Consider the following 24,130-nt stretch of genomic DNA (forward strand, 5'->3'; position numbering starts at 1 on the left):
CGACACGTAGGCCTTTGGGGGCACTTAGAATCCTAATTATAGCACCTGACGTTTGTTTTACAGGGTGGGGGGACAGGAGTTGCGACTCCACGCTCACGGTACATGCTGTGTGAACTGGTTTGGAACCTGAATGCCAATAAAAAAATGTTTAATAAATGTGGATATGTCGGGTGGCACCTGGTCTGAGAGTTCTTTGGTCATTACTCCTGGGGCAAGACTGGGTGGAGCAGCTGACCCCCTTCCCCTCAGGGTTTTGGTGACACCATCATTTAATGTTCGGAGAATGTGAGAGTTGTTAATGACCCAATCCCTTGAGGTCGGTCAGGTCCACAGGAAACACCAGAAATGAGCTTTGGGAGCTAGGGGATAAAAAGATGAGGAAATTAAGAGAAAGCGAGAAGGGAAGGATCCTGGGGTTTAACTTAATAAGAAAATGGAGAGTCCGAGGGTGAGAAGTCTAGGGGACTTTCTAACACCTGCAAATCAATCACCCTCCTCTGCTTCCCTTGGGGGCCAGAGGTTGCTGGGCGGCTGAAATGCGGGTGAGTGGTTGGACTAGAAGTCACCCTAGAACCGCCTGTCGAGCTCGTCCCTGTGATTTAGACTAAGAAACTCGGCAGGCAACTTGAAGCCGGGGGAGCAGGGCCCACCCCTCTGCCCACTGCAGCTACTGCCCAGTACATCCACTGTTCATGGAACCATCCAGGGCTCTAGTGAAGTTTCCTCTGAGGTAGGGCTTTGAAAGGGAACGGATTGAGGCATTTTCTAAAATCGTCCTTGAGATTCTCCGGTAAGAGGCCATTGTCTGTCGGTGAGTGACAGTCGCCACACTGCAGCGCAGAGAATGGATACTTGAGACTTTCAGCGAGCAGCTGTCTGCCCTGCACAAGGAGTTTCAGACTGTGTTGTGACTGGCCCCACAGCCTCCATTACTGAGATGAGAAGCAAGTGACACAATACACGGGAAGTGTTTGGAGCCAAAGACAAAAGGCTGTAACTGGACATTCCCACCCTGACAGCTCCACGTCCCAGGAAGACCTTGGACCACCGTCTATAATGGCATCCTCCTCAGCAGTGATGTTAAAGCATTCTTCTTCTTTGTGAAGCTACTTAGAGGTAGTTATTGGAGATCCAAGGCAGTGGGGCCTTGTCTCATTGAGGGGTAAATTGGAAAGGGAAGAAGAGCCGCGGAGGGAGGGAACTACTCCATTCTTCATAGGAACTGAGAACGGGTCGTTCCCCAGAATGAGCCAGAGAAGATGGGAAGTGAGGTGGCAAGGAAGGAGGAGGAGCCAGAAGAACCGGTGCACGTGTGCGGGGCGGGGGGCACAGGAAGGCATTTAGGGCCCACGACAAAACCCTCCTTAGACTACTCAGAATCTCAGAGTCAGAGATGACCACAAAAGAGGGCCCCTAGAATTAATTCACGGCAATCTTGGGAAAGGAGGGATGGAGGGTTTTGATGCATCTTATCTAGACTGTAAGGGGCAAAAAAAATCTATATTAACACCCTTCTGAGCATCTGGGACCGTTCTTTGGTAAGTTCTTGATGCAGAATCAGCTCTGAAGTTTGAAGCTGGGATGCCTGGGCTGTGCCTTTCCTCTTTCTGCCTCTAATGCCTGGGGCAGCACCTGGTAGGTGCTAGTAGCTCAGTAAGTGTTCATAAAATGAATGATGGTTGGGTGAACACAGCGGAACACAGGTATGGCCCCCAAAGGCTTGAAATAGCTGCCATGAACCCCCAACAGTGAGACCAGTTATCCTTGGATAGCTCCACTTTCAGCTGGACTGGACTGTATTTAATCAGTACTTTAGGACACATTTAGATGTCTCATCTAGGAGCCCTTCACAGGAGAGATAGTGGAGGTGGCTGGGTCAATGGGCACAATGACAGTGGAAAGAGAGACAGCTGCCAGGGTGAGTCTAGGATGAGAAGGGGACAGTCCTAAGTCCATGAACACAGCCCGGCATCTTTAGAACAGGGTTGAAGTTTGTCCCTGTGCCTTTATTGAGACTAATCTGACTCAGGAACTTCTGGTCATTTTACAGATGTCGTATCTTTTTATTGGGGTGTGTGTGTGTCCACCAGGGATTGAACTCGCGGGCACTAGACCACTGAGCCATATCCCAGTCCTTTTTTTTTGTATTTTATTTAGAGATAGGGTTTCGCTGAGTTGCTTAGAGCTTCACTAAGTTGCCGAGGCTGCCTTTGAACTCGAAATCCTCCTGCCTCAGCCTCCTGAGCCGCCGGGATAGCAAGCCTGCTTCAACCCACCTGGCCGACATTGTATCGTTTAAGATACGCAACTCAGCTGTGGGGTTAGAGCAGCTAATCGGTTTCACTGATGGGGAAACCAAAATTTGGAGGAATTAATAAATTTGCCAATATCCAAATCCAAAAGTGTCCATTTTCCTACCTTATAGTATGGAATACATTTTATGTCATATTTTTCTGTTATTTGTGACTACTTCAAAACAATGACAAGTACCAAGAAACAATTCATAGTCAACAACATTGCTACAGTTCAGAGTCAATAACCATTAGCACCTTGGTAGACTTGCTTCCAGTTCTTTTTTACCCCTTAAGAAAAATACCTCCACTGGATTAATAAAAATGCTTTATATAAAGAATTCAAACACTGCGGAAAAATCTAAAAGTTAGAAATCATCTCAAATCCGTCAACCTAGAAAAAAATCATTACTATTGAGTGAACATAATTTCAAACATCTTTTTAGGCATCAGAACATGGTTAGATAATAGATATAGCTATAGAAAGAAAAGCTATTGCAAAAATGCGATGAATTCACATGACATTTGAATCAGTAATTAAATTTGACTTGAATTAAAAAGGAAAAATAACTGACAGGAAATAAAGAAATCATTAAACTTCATATAAATGTTTCTTCATTAAGAGATATTTCTCAAAAGAGCCATATAAAGCTAGGAATCAAAAAAATTAAGATGTTGAAATTATTGCATTTCTTTCGTTAAAAACATTTTTTTTTAAAGTTAGATGTCTTGCTCACTTGTGTTAACTGATTCCCTGGTTTAAATGATGAACATTTGAGCATTTTTATTTTTCCTTTCATCCCATTTTCCCAAAACACGAGTTTTTCTAATGTATTTAATTTTTACATTATTTTAGTTCATAGCATTCACTTTCAATCACTACTCTCCACCATTCCTTTTCTTTCCTATGTGTCTCTCTCTCTTTTTAAATATTTTTAGTGTTGATGGACCTTTATTTTATTCATTTATTTATACGCGGTGCTGAGAGTTGAACCTAGTGACTCACATGAGAGGCAAGCGCTCTATCCTTGAGCCACAACCCAGCCCTGTGTCTCTCTCTTTTAAGAAAAGGAATGTTTGGGTTTATCGAGCGGCTGGCTGGATTTTAGGTCAGATGGCTTCTCCTGTCTTCTTCAAGGTCTGTCCCAGTTGTGAATCTGCTTCTTGCCCTCATGCCGGAGTCACACTGGGTTAAGCGTAATGTTCTCGGGAAGCACTTCATGGTGTGCAGGACTGGGGATTGACCCCAGGGCTTCCAGCTTGCTGGTGTGTTACAGTCAGCTTCTTTGTTGCTGTGACCAAAAGAGGGGACAAGAAAACATAGGGGAAGAAAGGTTGATTTTGGCGCATGGTTTCAGAGACTCAGTCCATGGTGGGCTGACCATCTCTCTGGGCCTGAGGAGTGGCAGAACATCATGGTGGAAGGGTGTGGCGGAGGAAGGCAGCTCAGGACATGGCAACAAGAAGCAGAGAGAGCTAGCTTTGCCAACCAGGGACAAAATATAAACCCCGATGGCACATCCCCAGTGACCCATGTCCTCTATCACTCCCCACCTGCCTAAAGATACCACCCAATTAATCCACATCAATGGATTAATCCACCAGTTAGGTTACTACTCTCACAATCTAACCATTTCAACTCCAAACAACTCTTGCATTGTCTCACACATGAGCTTTTGGGGGACACTTCATATCTAAACCATAACACTAGGCAAATGTTCTACCATTGAGTTACGGCCCCAGCTCTTTTCCAATTTTTGAGACAGGATCTCTCCAAGTTGCCCAGGCTGAGCTTGAAATCCTCCCGCCTCCCGAGTAGCTGGGATTACAGGTGTGTACCACTGCACCTGGCTGGAGAGCACTTTAGATCCTTTAGAGCTTATAAGGTTCTGTGAGATGTGACTCCATCATCACCTGGCATGTACAATTGCTGTGGAGGAGCCTGAAGTTTACCCTCTCTGAAGGCATGGATTCCAGAAGACTTCTGTGTTCTCGGACTTCTGTACCCTTATTGTAACAATTTATTTAGTACCAGTTATGAGCCAGGCACTGTGCTCAGAATGATTTAATGAAATGCTGATGAAAAATACCATGTAAAAACCAAAAGAAAAATACCATGTATATCTACATTTTACCTATGGGAAAATGCAGGCATAGGAGGTTAAGTAGGGCCCAGGAAGACACAGCTATTAACTGCTGGAGACCCTGACCCCATAGACACATTGTTAACCCTTCAGGACGGAGCTTGCAGATTCCTTCCTTCCTTCCCTTGCTTCGAATTAGCTATATTTCTTTGACTTGCAGATTCACTTTTTTGTTGTTCATTTTGGGAAATTTTTATTTTATATTTTTTCCTTGAATGCATCGTCTATTCTTTTAATTCTGTGACTCTGGATCTTTAATGATCTTTAAGTCAGATTGTTTTAGTTGCTTTCATTTCTTTGCCTAAAAATCTTTTTATTCTACCTAATCACCTCAACACTTTTCTCTGAGTCAGTCATAAAATACTTTGAAGGTCTAGTTTGTTCTTTTAGTGTATTTATTAGTCTTTAACTTGTTGGTGAAGTTTTCCATCTATTTTTAAAATTCATTCTGTTTTATCTCTTCTTTCACTTGTTACTTTATACTCTTTTGATAACATTTTATTGTGTGAAACAATCATGATAAACTTTCTTCTTTTTCTTATTTTTCTTCTGAGCTGGGTTCTTCACTTACTCAGGTTTTGCATCCTACGTTCCTCCATTTTTACTTTTTGGCTGTCACCCGTTTGCCTAGTTCTCATGATAGTCCTTTCCATCTTTTTCAGGTGTAGACACTTGGTTATAGTGTGGGTGGCTTTTGACCTCTCTCCCCTCCATAACAGAGATCAGTTCATTCTCTTTTCCAAGCCCTGGTTGGAAGCTGGATATGATATTTCTTATTATAACGACTTTGCTGTTGTTTTAGTCAGTTTTCTTTGCTGCTGGGACCAAAAACACCTGAGACGAACAATTTTTGAGGAGGAAAAGCTTATTTGGGGGTTCAGAGTTTCAGAGGTCTTAGCCCACAGACAGCTGGCTCTATTTCTCAGGGCCTGAGGAGAAGCAGAACATCATGGCAGGAGATTGTGGTGGAGGAAAGTATCTTGGGACATCACAACACAGAGGGGAGAGAGAAAGAGAGAGAGAGAGAGAGAGAGAGAGAGAGAGAGAGAGAGAGAGAGAGATTGATTCCGCTCACCATGTACAGAATATATACCCCAAAGGCACGCCCCCACTGACCCACCTCTACACCCTATCTATTTACCTACCTACAGTTATCGCCCAATTAATTCCTATCAAGGGATTAATGCACTGATTGGGTCAAGATTCCCATAATCCAATCATTTCCGTGCTAAACTTTCTTGTATCACACATGAGTTTTTGGGGCACACCTCATATCTGAACCCTAACAGCATGGCACCAGGAAATGGCAGAATGAGAGGGGTGTGTTCTGAGCAGCTCTGCTCTCTCCACTGAAATTTTCCTCAACGTCCCATATCGTGATCTAACTCAGCCAGGTGGCTTAGATTGTCTCCCTGATTGGGTCACCTGGAGTCTTTGAAAGTGGCCCGATTGACCTATGGCTATTTCTACTTTTCCTTTGTGAGAAGAAGAAAAAGAACACTGTTGCTTTACTTGAGACCCGCCTGCTTTCACTCCTGAACTGCTCCTGCTCACGGCAGAAGCCCCCAGAGACTCCGTGTTGGATGGAAGACACAGAATCTGTCCTTCTTGCCCACTCATGTCCTCAGCTGAGAGCTCTGCTCCTCTCAGGCCTGCCGTCCAGGCAGCTCTTTCAGGTGGCCTTCCCTGACCGTCTCTGTCCACATGACGCTCAGCCCTTCCTGATCACCCCAACACTTTTCTGGAGACTTGGTTTCAGCCCTTGGTTATATAATGTGTTCTGAAGCCAGGGACTGCCCTAGGTTTGCTTTGTGCCTTCAAAGCAGCTCACTGAGAGCAGACCTTGATATTTATTAAGTATCTAACCGAACTGACTCTGTGAGAAATCAGAGATGAATTCCTCTATTGTACACAGAGAAGATGGAGGGGTGATGCTCAAGGTCACACTGGCTGGAGAAAGTCAGGAGGAAATCATGAGGTGGGGGGAGCACCACATGGGGCTTTGATCGTCTCAGTGGTCATCAGCCCAACCTTGTCACCAAACCCCAGACAAGTCCTGTATTTTTTTTGAGGTGATTCCCTTTGTCCCACACCCCATTCCATAACGCAGCTGTTCTTAAGGTTTGCATACAGAAGGGGTGATTTTTTTTTTTTTTTTTTTTTTTTGTGAGAGGAGTGCATATGGAAAAGGAAGGTTCCTTGGCTTCACTTGGAGAGATTCTAATTGAGAAGTTCTGGGGAAGGGCCTGAAAATCCTCATTTAAATAAATCTGTATCTCTCTGGCTGAGGGTTGGGGGTTAGGGTGTAGCTCAGTAGCCTTACATTGTGAAGCCCTGGGTTCTGTTCCCAGCACCACAAAACAAAACAGAACCCCGGGGTGCTTAACCATTGAGCCACATCTCCGGCACTTTTTATTTTTTATTTTGAGACAGGATCTCACCAAGTTGCTTAGGGCCTCACTAAGTTGCTGAGGCTGGTTTTGAACTTGAAATCCTCTTGCCTCAGCCTCCCAAGCTGCTAGGATTACAGGCCTGTAATCCCAACAATCCTGATGTTTTTGATGAAAATGGTGTCCACTGGATAAGAGGCTCCCGTGAGTGGGTAATTCTACAGTGACTTAAAGTCCAAGACACCTGCAGGGAAGACTGAACAATTCACTCAGGAAATGCCCTAGAATACACAGAGATCTTCTACCCAAGGATGACCATGTGTCACGACCGTATACATTTAAAAACTCACCAACGCAAACAGCACCAGCTTCTGTGCCAACCGAGGAGATTAAGTCCTCACTTTCATCCAGTACTTACTTGATCCATAGTTTCCAGAATATTTTGGAGTCTGGGTGATGGATGATGACCAGAGACAGCTCTGAGATGACCAGAGACAACTCTGAGATGACCAGAGATGGCTCTGAGATGCAGGAGGAAGATTGCTTTCTGCAAGATGCTGGGATCTGGCAACAGCTTGATGGTGAAGGGTCTCAGAATGAGGGAAACCCAAGTTTGTCACTTAGGCCTGAGGATTATTTTTGAAGTAAAGTCAGTTGAGAAATAATAGATGCAGGAAAACCTCTTTACCTCCCTCCTTTCTGTCTGAAAACAGGGCATAAATTTCCCATCGTAAACATTAGGTCTTAGAAGCTGTGCTTGCTGCCTTGCAGGGCCCTCCTCTCTCTGTAGCCTGCCTGCTCTCCACCCTCCTTCTACCCAAGGATGACCATGTGTGGGTTCCTTTCTTCTAAGGTCAAATACAGTCCTATTTACTGGTCCCTGTCATGTGCCAGCAGGAGAGAGGTAAAGCCCAGTTATAACTTTTAAGGGACTTGTGGAGTCAAAAAACAACCCCACAAGATATTAAACATGGACATTTCAACAAAAGCCAGACACAAAGAAATCATTACCAGGCTGTGTGTGAGTGGTGCAGGATGTGACTCAGGGTACAGAGGAGCCAGAGGCCAGCTTGGTTTATTAGAGGAGGGTGGAGAGCAGGCAGGCTACAGAGAGAGGAGGGCCCTGCAAGGCAGCAAGGGAGGCTCAGAGCTAATGATGACACTAGGATTTTGTTGAAGGCAGGCTCTAATTGCTTTTGTATTTCCCATTTGCCTCCATGTAGGTGTACACTTTTTTTAATATGTATTTTTTTAGTTGTAGGTGGACACAATACCTTTATTTTATTTTTATGTGGTGCCAAAGATGGAACCCAGTGCCTCACACGTGCCAGGCAAGTGCTCTATCACTAAGCCCCAGCCACAGCCCTAGGCATACATTTTTAACAAAAGTTAATCCTTATCCTACTCAAGCAGAGGAGCGATGGCAGAGTGGTACACATCTGGAAGGGGAGTCTGGTCCCGGTCCCTATATTACCAGCATGGGTCATGCAATGGCTCTGAACCCCTGGTGTAAGTTGGGGGTCACATCTGCCTTCCTAACCCATGATTACAGGAGACCTTATTTGCAAAGTTGAAAGGTGCAATGAAAAAATACACAATTTACAAGAGTTAGATTTGTTAGTGCCTTACATCAGTGGTTCCCAGACTTCAGTGCACATAAAAACGGCCTGCAGGACTTGTTCAAATGCAGATTGCTGGGTCTGACCCTCCAGGTTTCTCAGACTGAGTATGGGACCTGAGAATCTGCCCTTCTGACTAGTGCCCAGGTGCTGCTGCTGCTGGCCTGGGGACCACACTCACAGAAGTGGTGCTTCAGATCAATGGCTAAAACCTGCTTAGAACATATGAAGGAAACTGACACCATAGGTGTATGCTCAAGTCATAGCCCAGGCAAGGTGTGACTGACGGCACAATCTTCAGAAAGTCTTGTTTTTCTTTTCTCTTTAACTTTTTACTTTGAGATAATTTTAGACTCATAGTCACATTGTAAAAATAGTAGAGTTCCCATATATCCTTTACCCAACTTGCCCTTATGTTAACATCTTACATAAGCACAGAGCAATCAGCAAAACTAAGAAGCTAACCTTGGGATAACACTATTAGCTAGACGACAAAATTAAGTGGACTTCACTCCCCCCACTTTTTTTAATGTCCTTTGTATGTTTCAGGATCCGACTGAGGATCCTAAATCGCATTTAGTTCCAAGATCTAACTCAAAATGCACTTATTTGTGATGTTTCCTCTGTCTCTTCCGGTCTATAGAAATTTACCAGTCTTATCCTGCATGATCTTGAGCCTCAAAGAGCACTTGTCAGTTGTTCTGTTGAAGGTCCCTCAATTTGGGTTTATCGATGTTTTTGTCATAATTAGACGGAAGTTATGCCTCATGACAAAGCATACCAGACAGATGCAGGGCCCTTCTCACGCAGCTTATGAGAGCACAGGATGCTTGTATGTTCTACTGTGACGTGTACTTTGGTCACTTCGTTAACATGGCGTCTGTCAGAGTTCTCCACTGTTGTTATTTTTCTCTTTGTAGTTACCAAATATTTTAGTGGCAATCATTTGAGACTAAAAACATCCTGTATTTGTTTAAACTTTTACATCACTAATTTTAGCAACAGTGGATCTTGTTGTGGCAATTATTACTTGAATATTACTTACACACACACACACACACACCCCACATACACTCAGGTCATCATGTGCAAACTGCAAGAAACAAAAAAAACAAGTGAAAATCTTAGAGCCAGCTAGAGAAAAAAGGAACATTACATTTCTCATCAGAAGCCATATAAATCAGAAGACAGGGGTTTAAAAGCATTAAAGTGCTGGGGGAAAAATTTTGTTTTAACCTGTCAAAACAGAATTATGAATCCATAAAAAGTGTCTTTCAGAAATGGAGAAGAAACAAGGACAATCTCCGACAAACACACACTGAGGGAATTCATTGCCACCAACTTTGCCCTACAAGAAATATTAAAGACAGTTCCTTAATATTTTAAAACAATGGGGGAGAAGGAAAAACTCTTCCATGCAGAAGAATTGCAGTTAGTAAACACAGAAGGAGTTAGGAAAATGGAGAATGATCATTAGAGCACAAAGCAAATAACTTCAAGCCTCCTTCTCAAACCACTGTCAACCAGTTCACTCCAGTTATCTTGTACACAGAATAAGATCATTATTTATCCTCTCACTGCAGAAAAGATCAAGGGTGCTTTGAAAATCAGTGTCTTTCCATTTCACAATGTGGTTTATGGAGTTCAAAATATTACAATTATGAATGGCTAAGTCTTAAAATCGTGAAATGTTGGCAAGATAGATGATATCGCTAACCACTTCCTATTTTGAACATTTTAATTGGCTCAGCTGATACCAACATGAAAGGACTCTAGAACAGATATAAAGACTGTGGGGTTTTGGTACAAAAAGCCCACGGAGACTGAGAGCATTTAGAAATAGAGAAGAACCATTATTGTCACACAGTGAGGGAGGTGCTGGGTGCCAGGGGCAGGAGGAAAGCAAAAGCTTCCCCTTTGGGATGTTTTGTCATTTGTCCCCCCAACCCCATTCCTGTAGCCCAGCAGGTAAGTCAACAGCATCCATTCCTGTGCAGTCCTGGGGGTCCCCAAAGCCTTCCCTGAGGATCGCCTCATTTGATCCTCTCAATGACTTGTGAGGAGCCAGCATTAGCTTTCCACATCAGAGATGCAGAGGGGCTGGGGCTCAGCGGGCTTGACTTGCCCACACTCTCCCCCACTGGATGCCAAGAGCTGTCCTTCACGGTGCACTTGATCTCAGCAGCGGTGCTGTACTGACCTATATGTATTCTGTTGCCCCAAATGTGGGATGTATGCCAGTGATTTGGATGGAATGTGGAACAATTTTAGGGGCCCTCGGGTGTGGAATGAATTAACATTAAGTCACTTGGTGAGAAAGTGATTCCCTTTCAATTCTCTTCCAGTCCTTTTGGTTATATTACAGAGAATTCTTCTAATACTGTGTGTCGTTATTACCTGCCTTACACCTTCTAATCTCTCTGGGTGTGGAGGTGGGTGTTGTGGGTGTGTGTTATTGTACTGGAGATTGAACCCAGGGATGCTCTACCACTGAGCCATATCCCAGCACTTTTAAAAATTTACGTTGAGACAGGATCTCACCAACTTGCCCAGGCTGGGCTTGAACTTGTGATCCTCTTGCCCCAGCCTCCAGAGTAGCTACGATTACAAATATGTGCCACCACACCAGTTGCTCTCTGTTTTTAATAAAGTGAGAAAAAGCCTAGGTTCAGAGCCTTTTCTAGGATACAGGATCTGGCTAGAATTAGTGACCCAGCTTGATCTTCATTTTGTCAATTCTCAAGTTACTATATTTCCCATTTGTGGCAAGTGATAAGAGTCTTTGATTTAGTGTGACTAGGTCCCTTTTCTAAAACAAAACTAATTAAAAACTTGATAAAATGTCGAGAAGACGCAGTAGCATTCAGGCATGGCACAACTTGGGCAAATGGCATGGGACCATGGTCACAAGAGAAACACGAAAGGCCAGGTCACATTTATGCATCTTAGAGAGCTCCGAGGCTGCCCAGCTGTGAGCCCAGCCACGTGTGCAGGATGAGCACCTCCCAGAGGGCAGGTCAATGGGGAGACTCTGGCTCCAACGCACAGGAGCCTGGACACACCACGAAACCCTCTGTGAAGTCACTTTCCTCTCGGCCAGGAAGCTGCCTCCCATGGAGAGGCCAGAGGGTGACAGATCAGAGGACAGAAAAGAGAACCGGTGAGGAGGGCTGGGAGCACACTGAGTGGGGACAAGAGTGACAGGAGAAAACAGAAGCAGATGTTCCTTCTGTATAGGACGTCAGGACTTTCATCGCCCAGGAAGATGCACACGTGTGCACAACACCTGCTTTCTTCCATACTCAGGTATGCACCTGGAGCGATATTAGGGGACTAGTGAGTTCCAGGTTTTGAACTGCAGCTTTGACCGTTACTATCTAGAAATGTCCTTCTTGACCAGTCCATGCCCAAGAGTAACTATAGAGAGACTTCACTAAAGAAGGATTCTTAGTTTTGCAATTTTTTTGTAAGTTCCTCTCATTTTTCCATCCACTCATCCATCTACCATCCATCTTTCCTTCCATCCATCCATCCATCCATCCACCCGTCATAAAACACTGCACTTTTCTTCCTACACTGATTTTCAGATGTGTCCACCAGGGACCCCTGACTCAGAGAAGAGAACAGACTTGCTTTCTGAGACCCTAGGAAGATTCTTGGGAAATGTAAACTCAGTTTAAAAATTTTAGCATAAAAGTGTATGCCAGTTTTGGATCCTACTTATAAAAGTCTATGTGCTTTGATGTAATATCTCTGTAAAATCCTTTGTAAAGCTGACCCTGTCAGATTAACCTCGTTTACACTGCTGTGCCTTGGCTTCCTGGCACAGGGCCAAGATCACTGGTGACTCACACTGAGATGCTTCATGCCATCCCTGGACCAGGAACACGGAGACCTAGAAACCCCTATGGGTCAGGCCCCAGCTGCTGTCAGTGCAGAGCCCAGGCACAGCTTGGTCTGTGCTCAGAGATTCCTGATGAGGGTTCTGCAGCTGCAGCGCCTCTGGGAAGTTCCCCTTTAAGCAAGTGATGATTTAAAATCTCTGCTCTGTAGCCACATAACCCCAAGTTCAAAGTCAATGTTGCCACTTACCAGACTTCTGCTATTGTAAAGAAAATAGCTGGTTTTGCAAACTGGTAGAAAAAGCAACTCAGCCTACAGAGGGAGTGGGAGGGAGGATGGGGCTGTGTGGAGTGGCCAAGAACCTAGGTGGCCTGGATTCCTTCCCCACCTGCACACCACCACCCTAAGACCACAGACAGGGAGCAGTCCCTTATGCCCCTGTTTCCTTGGGTTGAAAACAAGCAGGTTGGAGGAGATGGCTGCCAAGGGTCCTCCAAGCTCACTAGTGCTCTGCTCAACCTTCCCGTTTCACCAGGCTTTGATTTCCAGCCTGGTATCCCTTACCAGCCCATCTCTCCAGATCACTTCTCAAAGCACAGCGGGTACCCGCTCTTATCTTGTAAAAGCAACAGCTATCAACTGGCATCTCCTGAAGTGTTCTCTGCTGCATCTAGGAAGGTTAAAAGTCTCGTTCCTAGTATGGATTGTTTTTTTAAATTATTTTTTTTAGATGCTGATGAACCTTTATTTTATTCATTTATTTGTATGTGGTGCTGAGAATTGAACCCAGTGTCTTCACACATGCTAGGCAAGCACTCTACCGCTGAGCCACAGACCCAGGCCCTAGTATGGATGTTTTAACTGCATGGAAGGATAATACAACTAGACCTGCTACAGTCTCAGAAGGCCGAACTGCAACGAATTAGACAAGAAAAGCCAAATTTCATTATTGGGCCTTGAATGTTTCTCCAGCCAAGACTCTCTAAGAAGATGACCATATCCCTAAGGCCAATTTCCTGTTCCCTTTTTCCCCTGAGTGCAACAAATGTCTATTTAATTAAGCACGTCCCCTCTGCTGTTCACAATGAGGACCCATGGAATCTTAGTTAATAAAATGAGAATTTATTAAATTTTCAGTTCTAATAAATAGTCAGTCATCATCTCTGCAGTGGGCCCCAAGCCCTGGTAAAAATGAAATGATCTAAGTGACCATTCAAAGAGAAAAGGTTAAAGTGTGTTCTTCAGTTACAAAAGTGACTTTCTCTCCTGTCCCCCTCCATCTTGAGGCAGTTTAAACACCTGAAACCAAATTCAGTTTTCTTATCACACTGAGGTCTCCAAGACACCTTAGCCAAACATTCTAGTCTTAAACAGAAAAGGAAAACAAAATGGAAAAACAAAAAACCCTAAGAAGCGTGCAGAAAGAGTAGACTAGTTATTCTCCCTATTCATGGAACCATTGATAAATCTGCTTGGAAGGATGCCCCGCCCCCAATCCCTCCAAAACAAAAAACCAAACCAAACCACCATAGCCCTGGAACGTTCTGGAACATTCCTTTCCCTTTTCTTGAAGGGGCTAGGTGAGGCAGAGAATGTCTCCTTTCAGTGTTCTAGGGAAAGAACTAGAGTCTTGCAGGTTTTCATTTCTAAATGAAACAGTGGAGGGGGGGGGGTTGCAGGGAGAATCAGGCTCATAGTCAACCTATTTCCCTTGGGCAGTTAAAACTTGGGAGAAAGATAAGTGACAATACAGTGTCTTCTGTTGCTTCTGTGATTCATTTAGAAAAGATTGGATTTAAACAGGATGGGTAAAGGTAAGGAGTCAGGCATGGGACTTCCAGTCCCCCCAGCCCTGGACGGTGGTTCTTGTTGGGGCCAAGGTCAGATTTCCAAAGGTGGGCCTGGGGGACCGGATGGGAAGGGGCCCGGGGTGGCCGTGGAGGGCCAGCGTCTCCTGCTCCAGTCCCCGCCAGGCCTCGCGCCCGGCAGCGCCCCGTCCTCTACCTGTCCCCGCTGGTCTCTGCCAACCTGTTGTTCATGATGGCGAAGGCGCCCACCCCGCCCGAGAACTCGTCCTCCTGGGACGGCGTGCCGGCCTGGTGCGGGCCGCCGTTGGCCATCTCGGACAGCTGCTTCTGCAGGATGGCCAGCGACACCTTGCTGGAGTCCTTCATGGAGATCATCTCCCCCGAGAGCCGCCGCCCGTCCGTGTCGCTGTCTGCCACGCCGCCGTCCGTCTCGGTGGAGATGTCGCCCGGCGGGTGGCGGACGTTGCCCGGCGTGACCGCGTTCCTGCGCGACCGCGCCAGTCTGCGGTGGCACGGCTGGACGCAGCGGCCGTCCACCTTCCTGAGGATCCAGTTCACCGTCTGCTTGATGAGGATGGAGATGACGTTGAAGAGCGAGTAGATGCAGCACACGCCCGTGAGGATGAAGACGAAGTTGGCCAGGCGGTAGAGGCCCTGGCTCTCGTACTGGGCGCCCTGGCTGCTGACCAGGTCCCCGAAGCCGATGGTGCTGAAGGCCACGAAGCAGAAGTAGAGCGAGTCGAAGTAGCTCCAGCCCTCCATGGGCGCGTACACGGCCGACGCCCCGCAGGACACGAGCACCGAGGCCGAGCACAGGATGAGCATCACGTAGTACACCGAGGGCTTCCAGCCGGCCAGGCTGTCCGCGCCCCGGCCCGCCGCCTTGAGGCTGCCCGCGGGCAGCGCCCCGCGCCTGCGCAGCTGCCGCTGGTGGCACGACCGCATGATGTAGGCGATGACCGTGATCAGCCGCTCCAGGAAGAGGTTGAAGAACAAGATGGTGCTGGCGCAGCCGATGAGGCCGTAGAAGATCAGAAAGATCTTTCCTCCTACGGTCGCTGGAGTGGTCATCCCAAACCCTGAAGGACACAAAAATCAGAGGAGAGAAGGGTGAGAGGGGTCTTGTCTGAGAATGGGGTCAGGGTCTTGGCGTGGCTGGCTGGCAGAGGACCCAAAGGAACCCTCTGAGCAAACCGCAGCCTCCTAGCCTTTCTAGGAACCAGCAGGAGAGTGCTGGCCTCCTTTGGAAGAGGCTGAGCTTGGTTCCGAGCACAGAGCTGGGCTGCTGCACATCCAGGCGGGGCAACTGTGCCAGCAGAAAAAGGCACCTCTCGCTCAGGGTGGATACAGCCAGCAAGAAATGGCTTGGTGATGACACTGTGGGCTGGACTTCAGCCCCCTCTCCCCCACTTCGTTAGATGGCCTTGTACAGTAGGAACCTGAACATCCACACCCATCAGGCCTTGTCCCTAGAGATAAGCAAATGTTCACACACAGAAAAGGCTTATGGAGACTCGTCAGAAGTCATTTATTCTACAAACACTTGCAGAGCTGGAGATGGAACTGTGGGCCAGACAGATCTGGCCCCTGCGCTTCAGTGAGCATACACTGTGTGGTGGGTCTTGTGCTGAAGGACTACAGGGCTCTGTGGGAGCTGCTATGAGGACGTCCCATCTCCGGCTTGGGGTTCTGGAAAGATTACACAGGCAGTTAGGCAGACAGGAGAGGGCACGTGTGAGCGCAGGAGATGGTTCCCACAGAGAAACACCAGGCACCAGCAAAGGCAGAAATGAGAAATTTGCTCAGGATTTTCCCATCTTTTAAACAAAGCCCTTTGACTCACACCTTATGTTCTTGGGGTGCTGAGAGAGGCACCGGGTGTTATAGTTAGATGAAATACACAATCTCCCTCTCGCCTTTGCCTCTTGCCATGCTAGTTCCACCTTCTTGACTTTGCTACCTGGGCACACAGGTGTGCGGCTAAGAACAGGCATCGAGTGGGACAATGAGCATCGTTAGGAACAACAGAATCAGAGAGAGGGCGGTGACACGCAGCCCTTCCACTCGTGGCAGCGAGGGCCAGCCCACCTTACTGGAGGGACATGGGCTCCTTCCCACCAGCGACGAAATTCAACACAGAGAAGGCTGCTTTGTGGGGAGGACTGGCATCAGAGCCACCCTGAGTAAAAGCACCATAAAAGCTGAGTAGTGAGCATGATCCGGGGCTCAGGTTCTCAGTGGAGTGAAGCCTCCTTCTTTCCATTTGTTTTTACTTCACTTTCAAGTTCAGTGTCCTTGAGCCCATGTTGGGACCCCAAGGACTCACCCTCTGTCCTCTTTCCTGATAACCGCCCCCTACAATCTGTTTCCTTGTCACTACAGCTCCACTGTGGCCGCCTGCGGTGCGTCCTGGGGAGTGGCCAGAGTGGATCTTTGAAACGTGTGGGCTTCTGGGACGTGACCTCTTAGTCTCCAAGGTCGAGTCCAACGCCCAGATATGTGCACAGTTTTGCTGTTTTGTTTCTAGCTGAATTCAATTGTCTCTTCTCAGCATCTGAGGAGCTGCATTTGGCTATGAAATGAACAGCATGTGACCAAGAGAATAGAATGACGTGCTGAGCTCAGCTTCTCAGCTGGATGGGGTGATGTGGAATGGACGGGGCAGTCTGATAAGGAAGGACCGAGGGCCAGGGAACAACCCACTGAGGGTCAGTTAGGACCCTTAATGGTAGGGAAAAAAATCAGACCATCATCTCTTCTTTGGAAAATGTTGTTTTCAAAATCAAAGGCCCTTCAGCAACTCTTGCCAGCATAGGCTCTTACTTGCTAGGTGTCCTTATTATGTAAAGATGTCCCAGCGGCTCGGGAGGCTGAGACAGGAGGATTGCGAGTTCAAAGCCAGCCTCAGCAATGGCGAGGCGCTAAGCGACTCAGTGAGACCCTGTCTTTAAATAAAACACAAAATAGGGCTGGGGATGTGGCTCAGGAGTCAAGTGCCTCTGAGTTTAATCCCTGGTAATCCCCCCCCCCAACAAAAAAGAGAGATGTCTATTGGGTTTGCTGCCTTTTTCTCTTGTTAGAATCTTTGATTCTCATCCCCAGGCTCAAGTTGCAGTGAAGTCATGGAGAGCTGAGTCTCATGGCTGAGCTGAGAGCCCTGTCTCTTTCCACCCAATTCAAAAGAACACTGAGGGGTCAACATGGCGTCCAGTAATTAGTTCCTGATTTTCTGAGGAACTTGGAGCCAGAAAATCTTGCAAATATTCCCCCAACTTGGAAGATGGAGAAACAAAAGAAGACAGGAGCCCCTTGCTGCAAAGCTGGAAGACCAGAGAGGGCTGCTGCTCTAGTCCCCGAGAACAGCAGATCAGGACAAAAAAGGGGAAACCCTCATCCAGGCCATTTTAATAAATCCAGAGGCTGGATAAAGTGAATGGAAACAGGAAAGATTTAGGAGCAGTAAGTGGGGCGCAGGGGCACCTTAGGATCACGGGGACTTACTCGTGCACCCCGCTCCTGTCTGAGGGAGGACTCAGTCTCTCTGGCCTTGGGAAGCAGAGTCAGGGGAGTTGTTGTGACTTAGCTCCCAGCCACAGGTGACAGCCATCTTTACTGAGCTCCTGTTGAGCGTGAGGCAGGCCCTGCGCCACTTGTTTGGGCCTCTGCTGTCGTCTGAATGTTTGTGTCTCCCCGAATTCATGTGCTAGGCTCCTCCCCCCACGTGATGAATTAGAAGGAGGTGGTTAGGACACAGGTGGGACCTTCGTGAACACGACCAGTGCCCTCGTTAAAGAGGCCCTGGAGCTCTCTTCTCCTGCCACCCAGGGAGGACTCAGCAGGGTGCTTCTCTAGGGAGGTGGCACCTTGATCGCAGGCCTCCCTGCCTCTAGAGCGCTAAGCCCCCAGTCGATGGTCTTTTGTCACAGAAGTCCTGGTCGACCAAATCAGCCTCACCCTAAGGTGACCTGAACAAGGTCATCAGAGAGCCCAGCATCGGACGGAGCTGGCACAAATGAACTCTACACAATGAGCCACAGAGGGTCAAGGGCCTCGTCCCCCAGGGTCCCCAGGGCAGCTTCGGCACAAATGAACTCTATTCCCTTCAAGCCTGAGTCACTGAGTCTGGGAGCAGCTGAGCCTATTGAGGCCCAGGGATGCATGGGTTTTGTCTGGAGGCCCTGAAGTTCCCTTAACCTACTTCAGACCTGTGTTCATGTGACCACAACCCCCAGGGCAGCTTCTACGATCAATCCAGGCTCCCCCCCTTGTCCTTGGGGCTAGGAAGGAAGCTACCAGGCACTGCCAAGGTGGCAGTCAACCTCCGTGGAACCCCTCACTGAGACCATGAAGAGAAGAACAGGCCTGCAGTCTTCTAGCCTTAGATGTATATGCTGTTTACTAGACAGTCTTTTTCCAAAGTCAATCAAGGTGAAAAGTTTAAAAGCTTTGTATTATGATATTTTCCAAACATACAAAGTTAGAGAGAATAGTTAAATGTGCCTTCATTTCTCAGGTTTGGCAATTATCAACCTATTGCCAATTGTGTTAGTCAGCTTTCTATCACTGTAACAAAATGCCTGAGAAAAATAATTTATAAGGAGGAAAGGTTTATTTTGGCTCATGGTTTCAGACCATGGACAGTTGGTCTGTTTTTGGGGTGCCTGTCATGATGAGAGTGCTTGGTGGGAGAAGCTGCTCAATTCATGGTGGCCAGGAAGCAAAGGGAAAGAGTAAGGGGCCAAGGTCCTATAACCCTCTTAGGGGGAATCCCCCAGTGAGCTAACTTCCTCCCTCTGGGCCTCATCTGCTAAAGTCTCCACCACTCCCAATAATGCCAGGCCTCCAGCACTTAGGAATTTGGGGGACACCCAGCTCCCCTATCCCAGCCCACTCCTTTATTTGCTATGGTATTTTAAAATGAATCCCAAACAGCATGCCACTCCGTCCATTAATAAAGATGCATCTGTGACTTCCTGGGACCTTGTTTCCCAACATCACCACTAATAAAACCAATGTGAAATCCTTCACGTCCAATAATGCCCAGCCCCTGCTAAAATTTCTCTTTACAGATCACTGGGACGGATCAGGATCCTAACAAGGTCACACTGAGTGTGTCTCTGCTGTCTCTCTGTCTCCCTTCCCATGTTTATGCAATTGATTCGTTGGGTAAATGCATCCTGTAGACTTGGCTCAGATTTTTTTTCTAGGGACAACTGGGGGGTGGGAGGAGAACACCTGTGTGTTATGAACGTGCCCCGTGTGTATCGTCAACTCTCAAATGCTTCTTGGGGACACAGAAAGAGGCCCACACTGTCTGCGAGCGATTTGGCAGAACGTACTTAGAACTATCTACATCCTTTTCTGGTTTTTTGTTCTTAGGAACCCATCCCCCCTAATCAGACACATGACTGGTTCTGCATGTGGACACCTGCCACGTATTGACTTTTAATGATAAAAACCTTCTGCAACTGTGACATCAGAGACAGGGAGTGACTCGGGGAAGCAGTCGTGGAAATGGTCCACAGTCACATCCCAAAGCCTCAAAGTGCACCTTCCCTGCAGTGGCCCATCTCCACACGCCACGTTCCAGGGCATGACGTGGCCCCTTCATGTTTCCGCCACCTCTTTCTAGGACTTTCTGTTCACGGCTGCCCAAAACATTTCAACTGCTCTGATAGCCATCGGTTATTCCTTCATCCGACAAATACTTCATGAGGAGGTCCCCACCAGCCGAGCCATCCCGAGGACACCCTCTGACTCTGCTTCTCTCCACTGAACACCTTCTCCAGTCCCGAGGGCTCTGGACACACAATGCGGTCTGCAGCTAAAGTTCTGTGAGCCTCCTAAAGGCCGATTAAAGGTTTAATACGCAAAGGTCAAGTGTTTGCAGTTGGAACTGACTTCCTCTGGGAAATCGTCACCTTCCGTGTTGGGAGTGCCGGGGTGTGGGGTGCGGGGTGGGGGGAGTGTTGCTGGGGCAGTTGAAGGTGTCAGGGTCTCGGTGTTTCTAGGTTTTAGACACTGTGCATGGCGTGGGGAGAGTCGGTGCTGCCCTCCAGGGAACCCGAGCCAGAAAAGGACACACAAGAATGAAACCTGCACAAGGTAAAACCAGGCCAACGCCTTCCCTGAGTCACTTGCAGATGACATGAAAGATGGAGAACTGCTGTCAAGCTCCAGGGAGGAGGGGAGGTCACACCTCTACTTGTAGCATAAAAATCAACGAGGGGTGACAAGATCAAAGGAAATAGTGATCACACGGGACAGGGGTGTGAGCTGAGGAGACCACGCAGGATGGGGGTGTGAGCTGTGGAGACCATGCAGGATGGGGGTGTGAACTGTGGAGACCATGCAGGATGGGGGTGTGAACTGTGGAGACCACACGGGATGGGGGTGTGAGCTGTGGAGACCATGCAGGACGGGGGTGTGAGCTGTGGAGATCACATGGGATGGGAGTGTGAGCTGTGGAGACCATGCAGGACAGAGGTGTGAACTGTGGAGACCATGCAGGACGGGGGTGTGAACTGTGGAGACCATGCAGGACAGAGGTGTGAACTGTGGAGACCATGCAGGACGGGGGTGTGAACTGTGTAGACCATAGAGGACGGGTGTGAGCTGTGGAGACCATGAGGGATGGGGGTGTCAACTGTGGAGATCAATACAGGACAGAGGTGTGAACTGTGGAGATCACACAGGACAGAGGTGTGAACTATGGTGTACCTGAACACTTTCTCAGGAATCTGTAAACTGGGATTTCGGTCTCACCCTCAGAGATTTGACTCAAGAGGTGGAGAGGGTATTTAAGCTAGTACCCATAGTGATTTTGAGGCAAGGGCTGCAGACCCCATTAAGAGAAGCACGTGCCAGTTAGGGCTGGAGTGCTGTGGGGAGAAAGGGTTGGTGTGTGGAAGATAATAAGACCCAGGAGGATTTAGAATCCTCCTCTTGGGGAGGATTCTAAATGAGGGTCTCCAAGAGTCCCGCTAAAGCTCGTGAAGCAAACAGAACTCCTTACTTCTTTGGTATATTAATATGGGAATGCAGGAAGTATTCCAGATGACCCATTAAATTAAAATGAGTCATCTTCAGAAGTTCTGGGTTAACTATAGAACCTCACGGCAGACATGATGGCAGCTACTCATTTCTTCCTTTGGATTGAAATGCTTTCCAAAGTATTCAAGGATTTTCTACTTTACTTATAACAAAGGAAATGAATAGAAGAAAGTAGTACTTCTCAGCTATTTTCTGTTATTATGACAAAACATCCAAGGCTGGGTGTTTTATAAAGACAAGAGGATTATTTAGTGCACAGTTTTGGAGACAGAGAGTCTGACCAGCACGGCGCTAACTTTGATCAGGGTCCCCTGACTACATCACATCATGATAGATGGCATCATGGTGGGGAGTGTGACCAAGGACTGAGGTGGTCCCTGGCTCTAAAATGACTTTCCAAATGGCATTTGCTGAGCATGCAATGACTCTGTGCTCCGTTGTGGTGAATGAGCAGCTCTGGGTCCCATGTTCTGGGTGACATTTCTCAAGCATGCACCAGAACCCTGGTATCAAAGCCACCTGTTTCAATGCAGAATCTTGGGCCTTCCCCGCTGGGTCCTGAGCCAGGACCTGTGTTTGGGGCTGAGTCCAGTCCTCTCCACAGGTTACAATGATTACTCCGGAACCTAGAGTTTTCCATTCGAGGCAGGATTGCTGAATGATCCAACAGACCAGAAGAGGACTGGCAATTAATACTTCATTCAACTTTCTGCTCTCAGAAAGCTGATAATTGCTCTCATTTCTACATTACCTCGTGCAGAGGAAAACAATGAAAATGGATTGATTTAGGAATTTCCTCCTTTGTTCTGTGGTTCTCGAGGGTTGCTCGAGTGTTCGATCTCTCTGGGCACCTGAGCTGTCTGATGCTCATCCCAGCTCCCAGGAGGCAGGTCAGCATCCAGGGGAGGGCGAGTGACTGCCATGGCAGTCCATACGACTGAGCGCTTATGCCAGCCAGGAGCCCTGCATGGGACCCCGTGAGGCAGGAACCCTCCTCCCCGTCACACTTGAGGAGGAGGTCATGTGGGGTCACATGCACAGAGGTCACGTCACCTGCTCGGAGTCACATAGCCAGCTAATTGGGGGCCTGAGTCTAAGTCTGGACCATTAATAACCCAAGGGGACCATGGCCCAAACTACTATGGTTGTCCCTTTGGTAACACAAGGGTAGGTGCTCTGGTGAGTTCAGGGTCTTTGACTGCAGTGGTCTGTGATTGGGGTGCTGGCATGTTCACTCCATCACCCCAGGATTCTGGGGGCACTCACCTGCAGCAGCCCTTGTCGCAGGCCAGGCAGGTAGGTCTGCACCTGACCTGAAGGATTTCTCTTTCTGTTTTTGTGGCACGGGGCTTCACACAGGCCAGCCAAGTGCTCTGCCTCTGAGCTACGTCCTCAGCCCCAAGAATATTTCTATGTGTAACTTTCTCAACAATAACAATAATAATAATAAGAAGAAAAGACACCGCGGGCTGATTCTAAGCACTTTGCAAGGGACCAAGTGAGCCAGAGGGACGAGGTGTCCCCTGTTCCACAGCAGTCACCACCACGGACGTTGGAGTTTCCAGTTCTTCCTCGAGTTAAGGGTGTCTTGGGCATTTGATACTCGCAGGGTGACGACTCTCTCTCATTTATTAACTGTAAAGCATATTTGACAGAAGATTGTAGAATCTTAAAATTCATCTATTTTTCCACGTCCCTTCTGAGCGAGGGGAGACCTCTACACACCTGATTTTGTTTCCAAGTGAAAAAAATAAATCACTGCTATTCTCGCTATAAGAATCAACAACTGGGACATGATAGTCATTTGCATCACTATCGGTCGCAGCAATTGCTATATTGAGAGTCACAAAAATTGGCCCCAACGGGAATCAGAATGTATGGGCTCCCGAGGCAGAATTTTAAAATTTTCCTTTCCCTGAGAGACCTGAGTCCCGGGGTGTTCATGCTGCGCTCTATGACCTCTTAAGCCCTCTCCCTGTATGCAGACGTTTGGGGTGCCCGCATGATGGCTGGGATGAGTGCCAGAGGCTGTAAATGCTGTTACTATTTCTGACTTTACCCTCATTGAAGAGGGGGGATCCTGTGACTGACTCATCTCAAGGAGGTGTTCTGATTTCAGGGCCTCTTAAGTTTGAAGTTGTGGGACTATCCCTTAAAAGCCAGCGGATAGAATTACGTTCTCTCCTGAGCCAAACTGCCTCTCCCAAGATTAAGAGTGAAACAGTCTGGCTTTAAGACGTTTTGAGGAATTGTACAGAAAACACCTTTGTTTTGATGCGCTTCTGCACGAGGCCTATGTGAACCTGCCTGCTCTCTGATCCTGCTGCTGAGGACAGCTCACAGGGCTCTGCAGAGGGCAGTCAGTGTACCACAAGAGGACCCTGAGCCCTTGGGCTTCACCTGGGCCAGTCCTCACGCTGCCCCCCTGAGCATCCTTTCTCTCCCCACAGCAGCTTCTTTGGTCCCCTTGAGGGGCCCTGGTGCTTCCTGACACCAGCAAAGGCTGACAGAATATTGGTGACTCTCACCCACGTGTGTGATGTTGTAAGAAGAATGAAGTATGGCTGGGCGCGGTGGCGCACGCCTGTAATCCCTGGGGCTTGGGAGGCTGAGGCAGGAGGATCGCGGCCATCAACTTGGTGAGGCTCCTAAACAACTTAGTGAGAGTCTGTCTTAAAATAATAATAATAAAAAAAATTTAAAAAGGGCTGGGGATGTGTCTCAGTGGTTATGTTCCTCTTGGGTTCAATTGCTAGTCCCCCCTCCACCCCCAAAATGAACTGAGGCCCAGGGATATGGAACGGCCACATCAGTAAGACTTGTAATAAACATTATTTACAGCATCAGACCTGTGTTCCTCCACGGTCTGAACCTCTCCCCTGTAAACTCATGAACTTTCCTAGGTTCCTATTGAACCACTGAGTGCTCTGTATTCTCTAGAATTTTCCAGAAACAGGTGGCAAACACCCCCATGTTTGCTGT

The 24,130-nt window shown here is 47.6% G+C and overlaps 1 protein-coding gene across 1 annotated transcript in view; it reads right to left on the minus strand.

Annotated features, from left to right (window-relative positions):
- Window positions 1-13,446: 13,446 nt before the first annotated feature.
- Kcnk13 (potassium two pore domain channel subfamily K member 13) overlaps window positions 13,447-24,130 on the minus strand; it is a 91,870-nt gene continuing 81,186 nt past the window's right edge. Inside the window, exon 2 of the mRNA XM_027931674.2 lies at window positions 13,447-15,174. Coding sequence (XP_027787475.2) covers window positions 14,288-15,174 — 887 coding nt within the window. The 3' untranslated portion in view covers window positions 13,447-14,287. The remainder of the gene's footprint in view (window positions 15,175-24,130) is intronic.

This window comes from Marmota flaviventris, chromosome 2 (assembly GCF_047511675.1).
Source record: "Marmota flaviventris isolate mMarFla1 chromosome 2, mMarFla1.hap1, whole genome shotgun sequence".
In the NCBI taxonomy this organism is placed as follows: domain Eukaryota; kingdom Metazoa; phylum Chordata; class Mammalia; order Rodentia; family Sciuridae; genus Marmota; species Marmota flaviventris.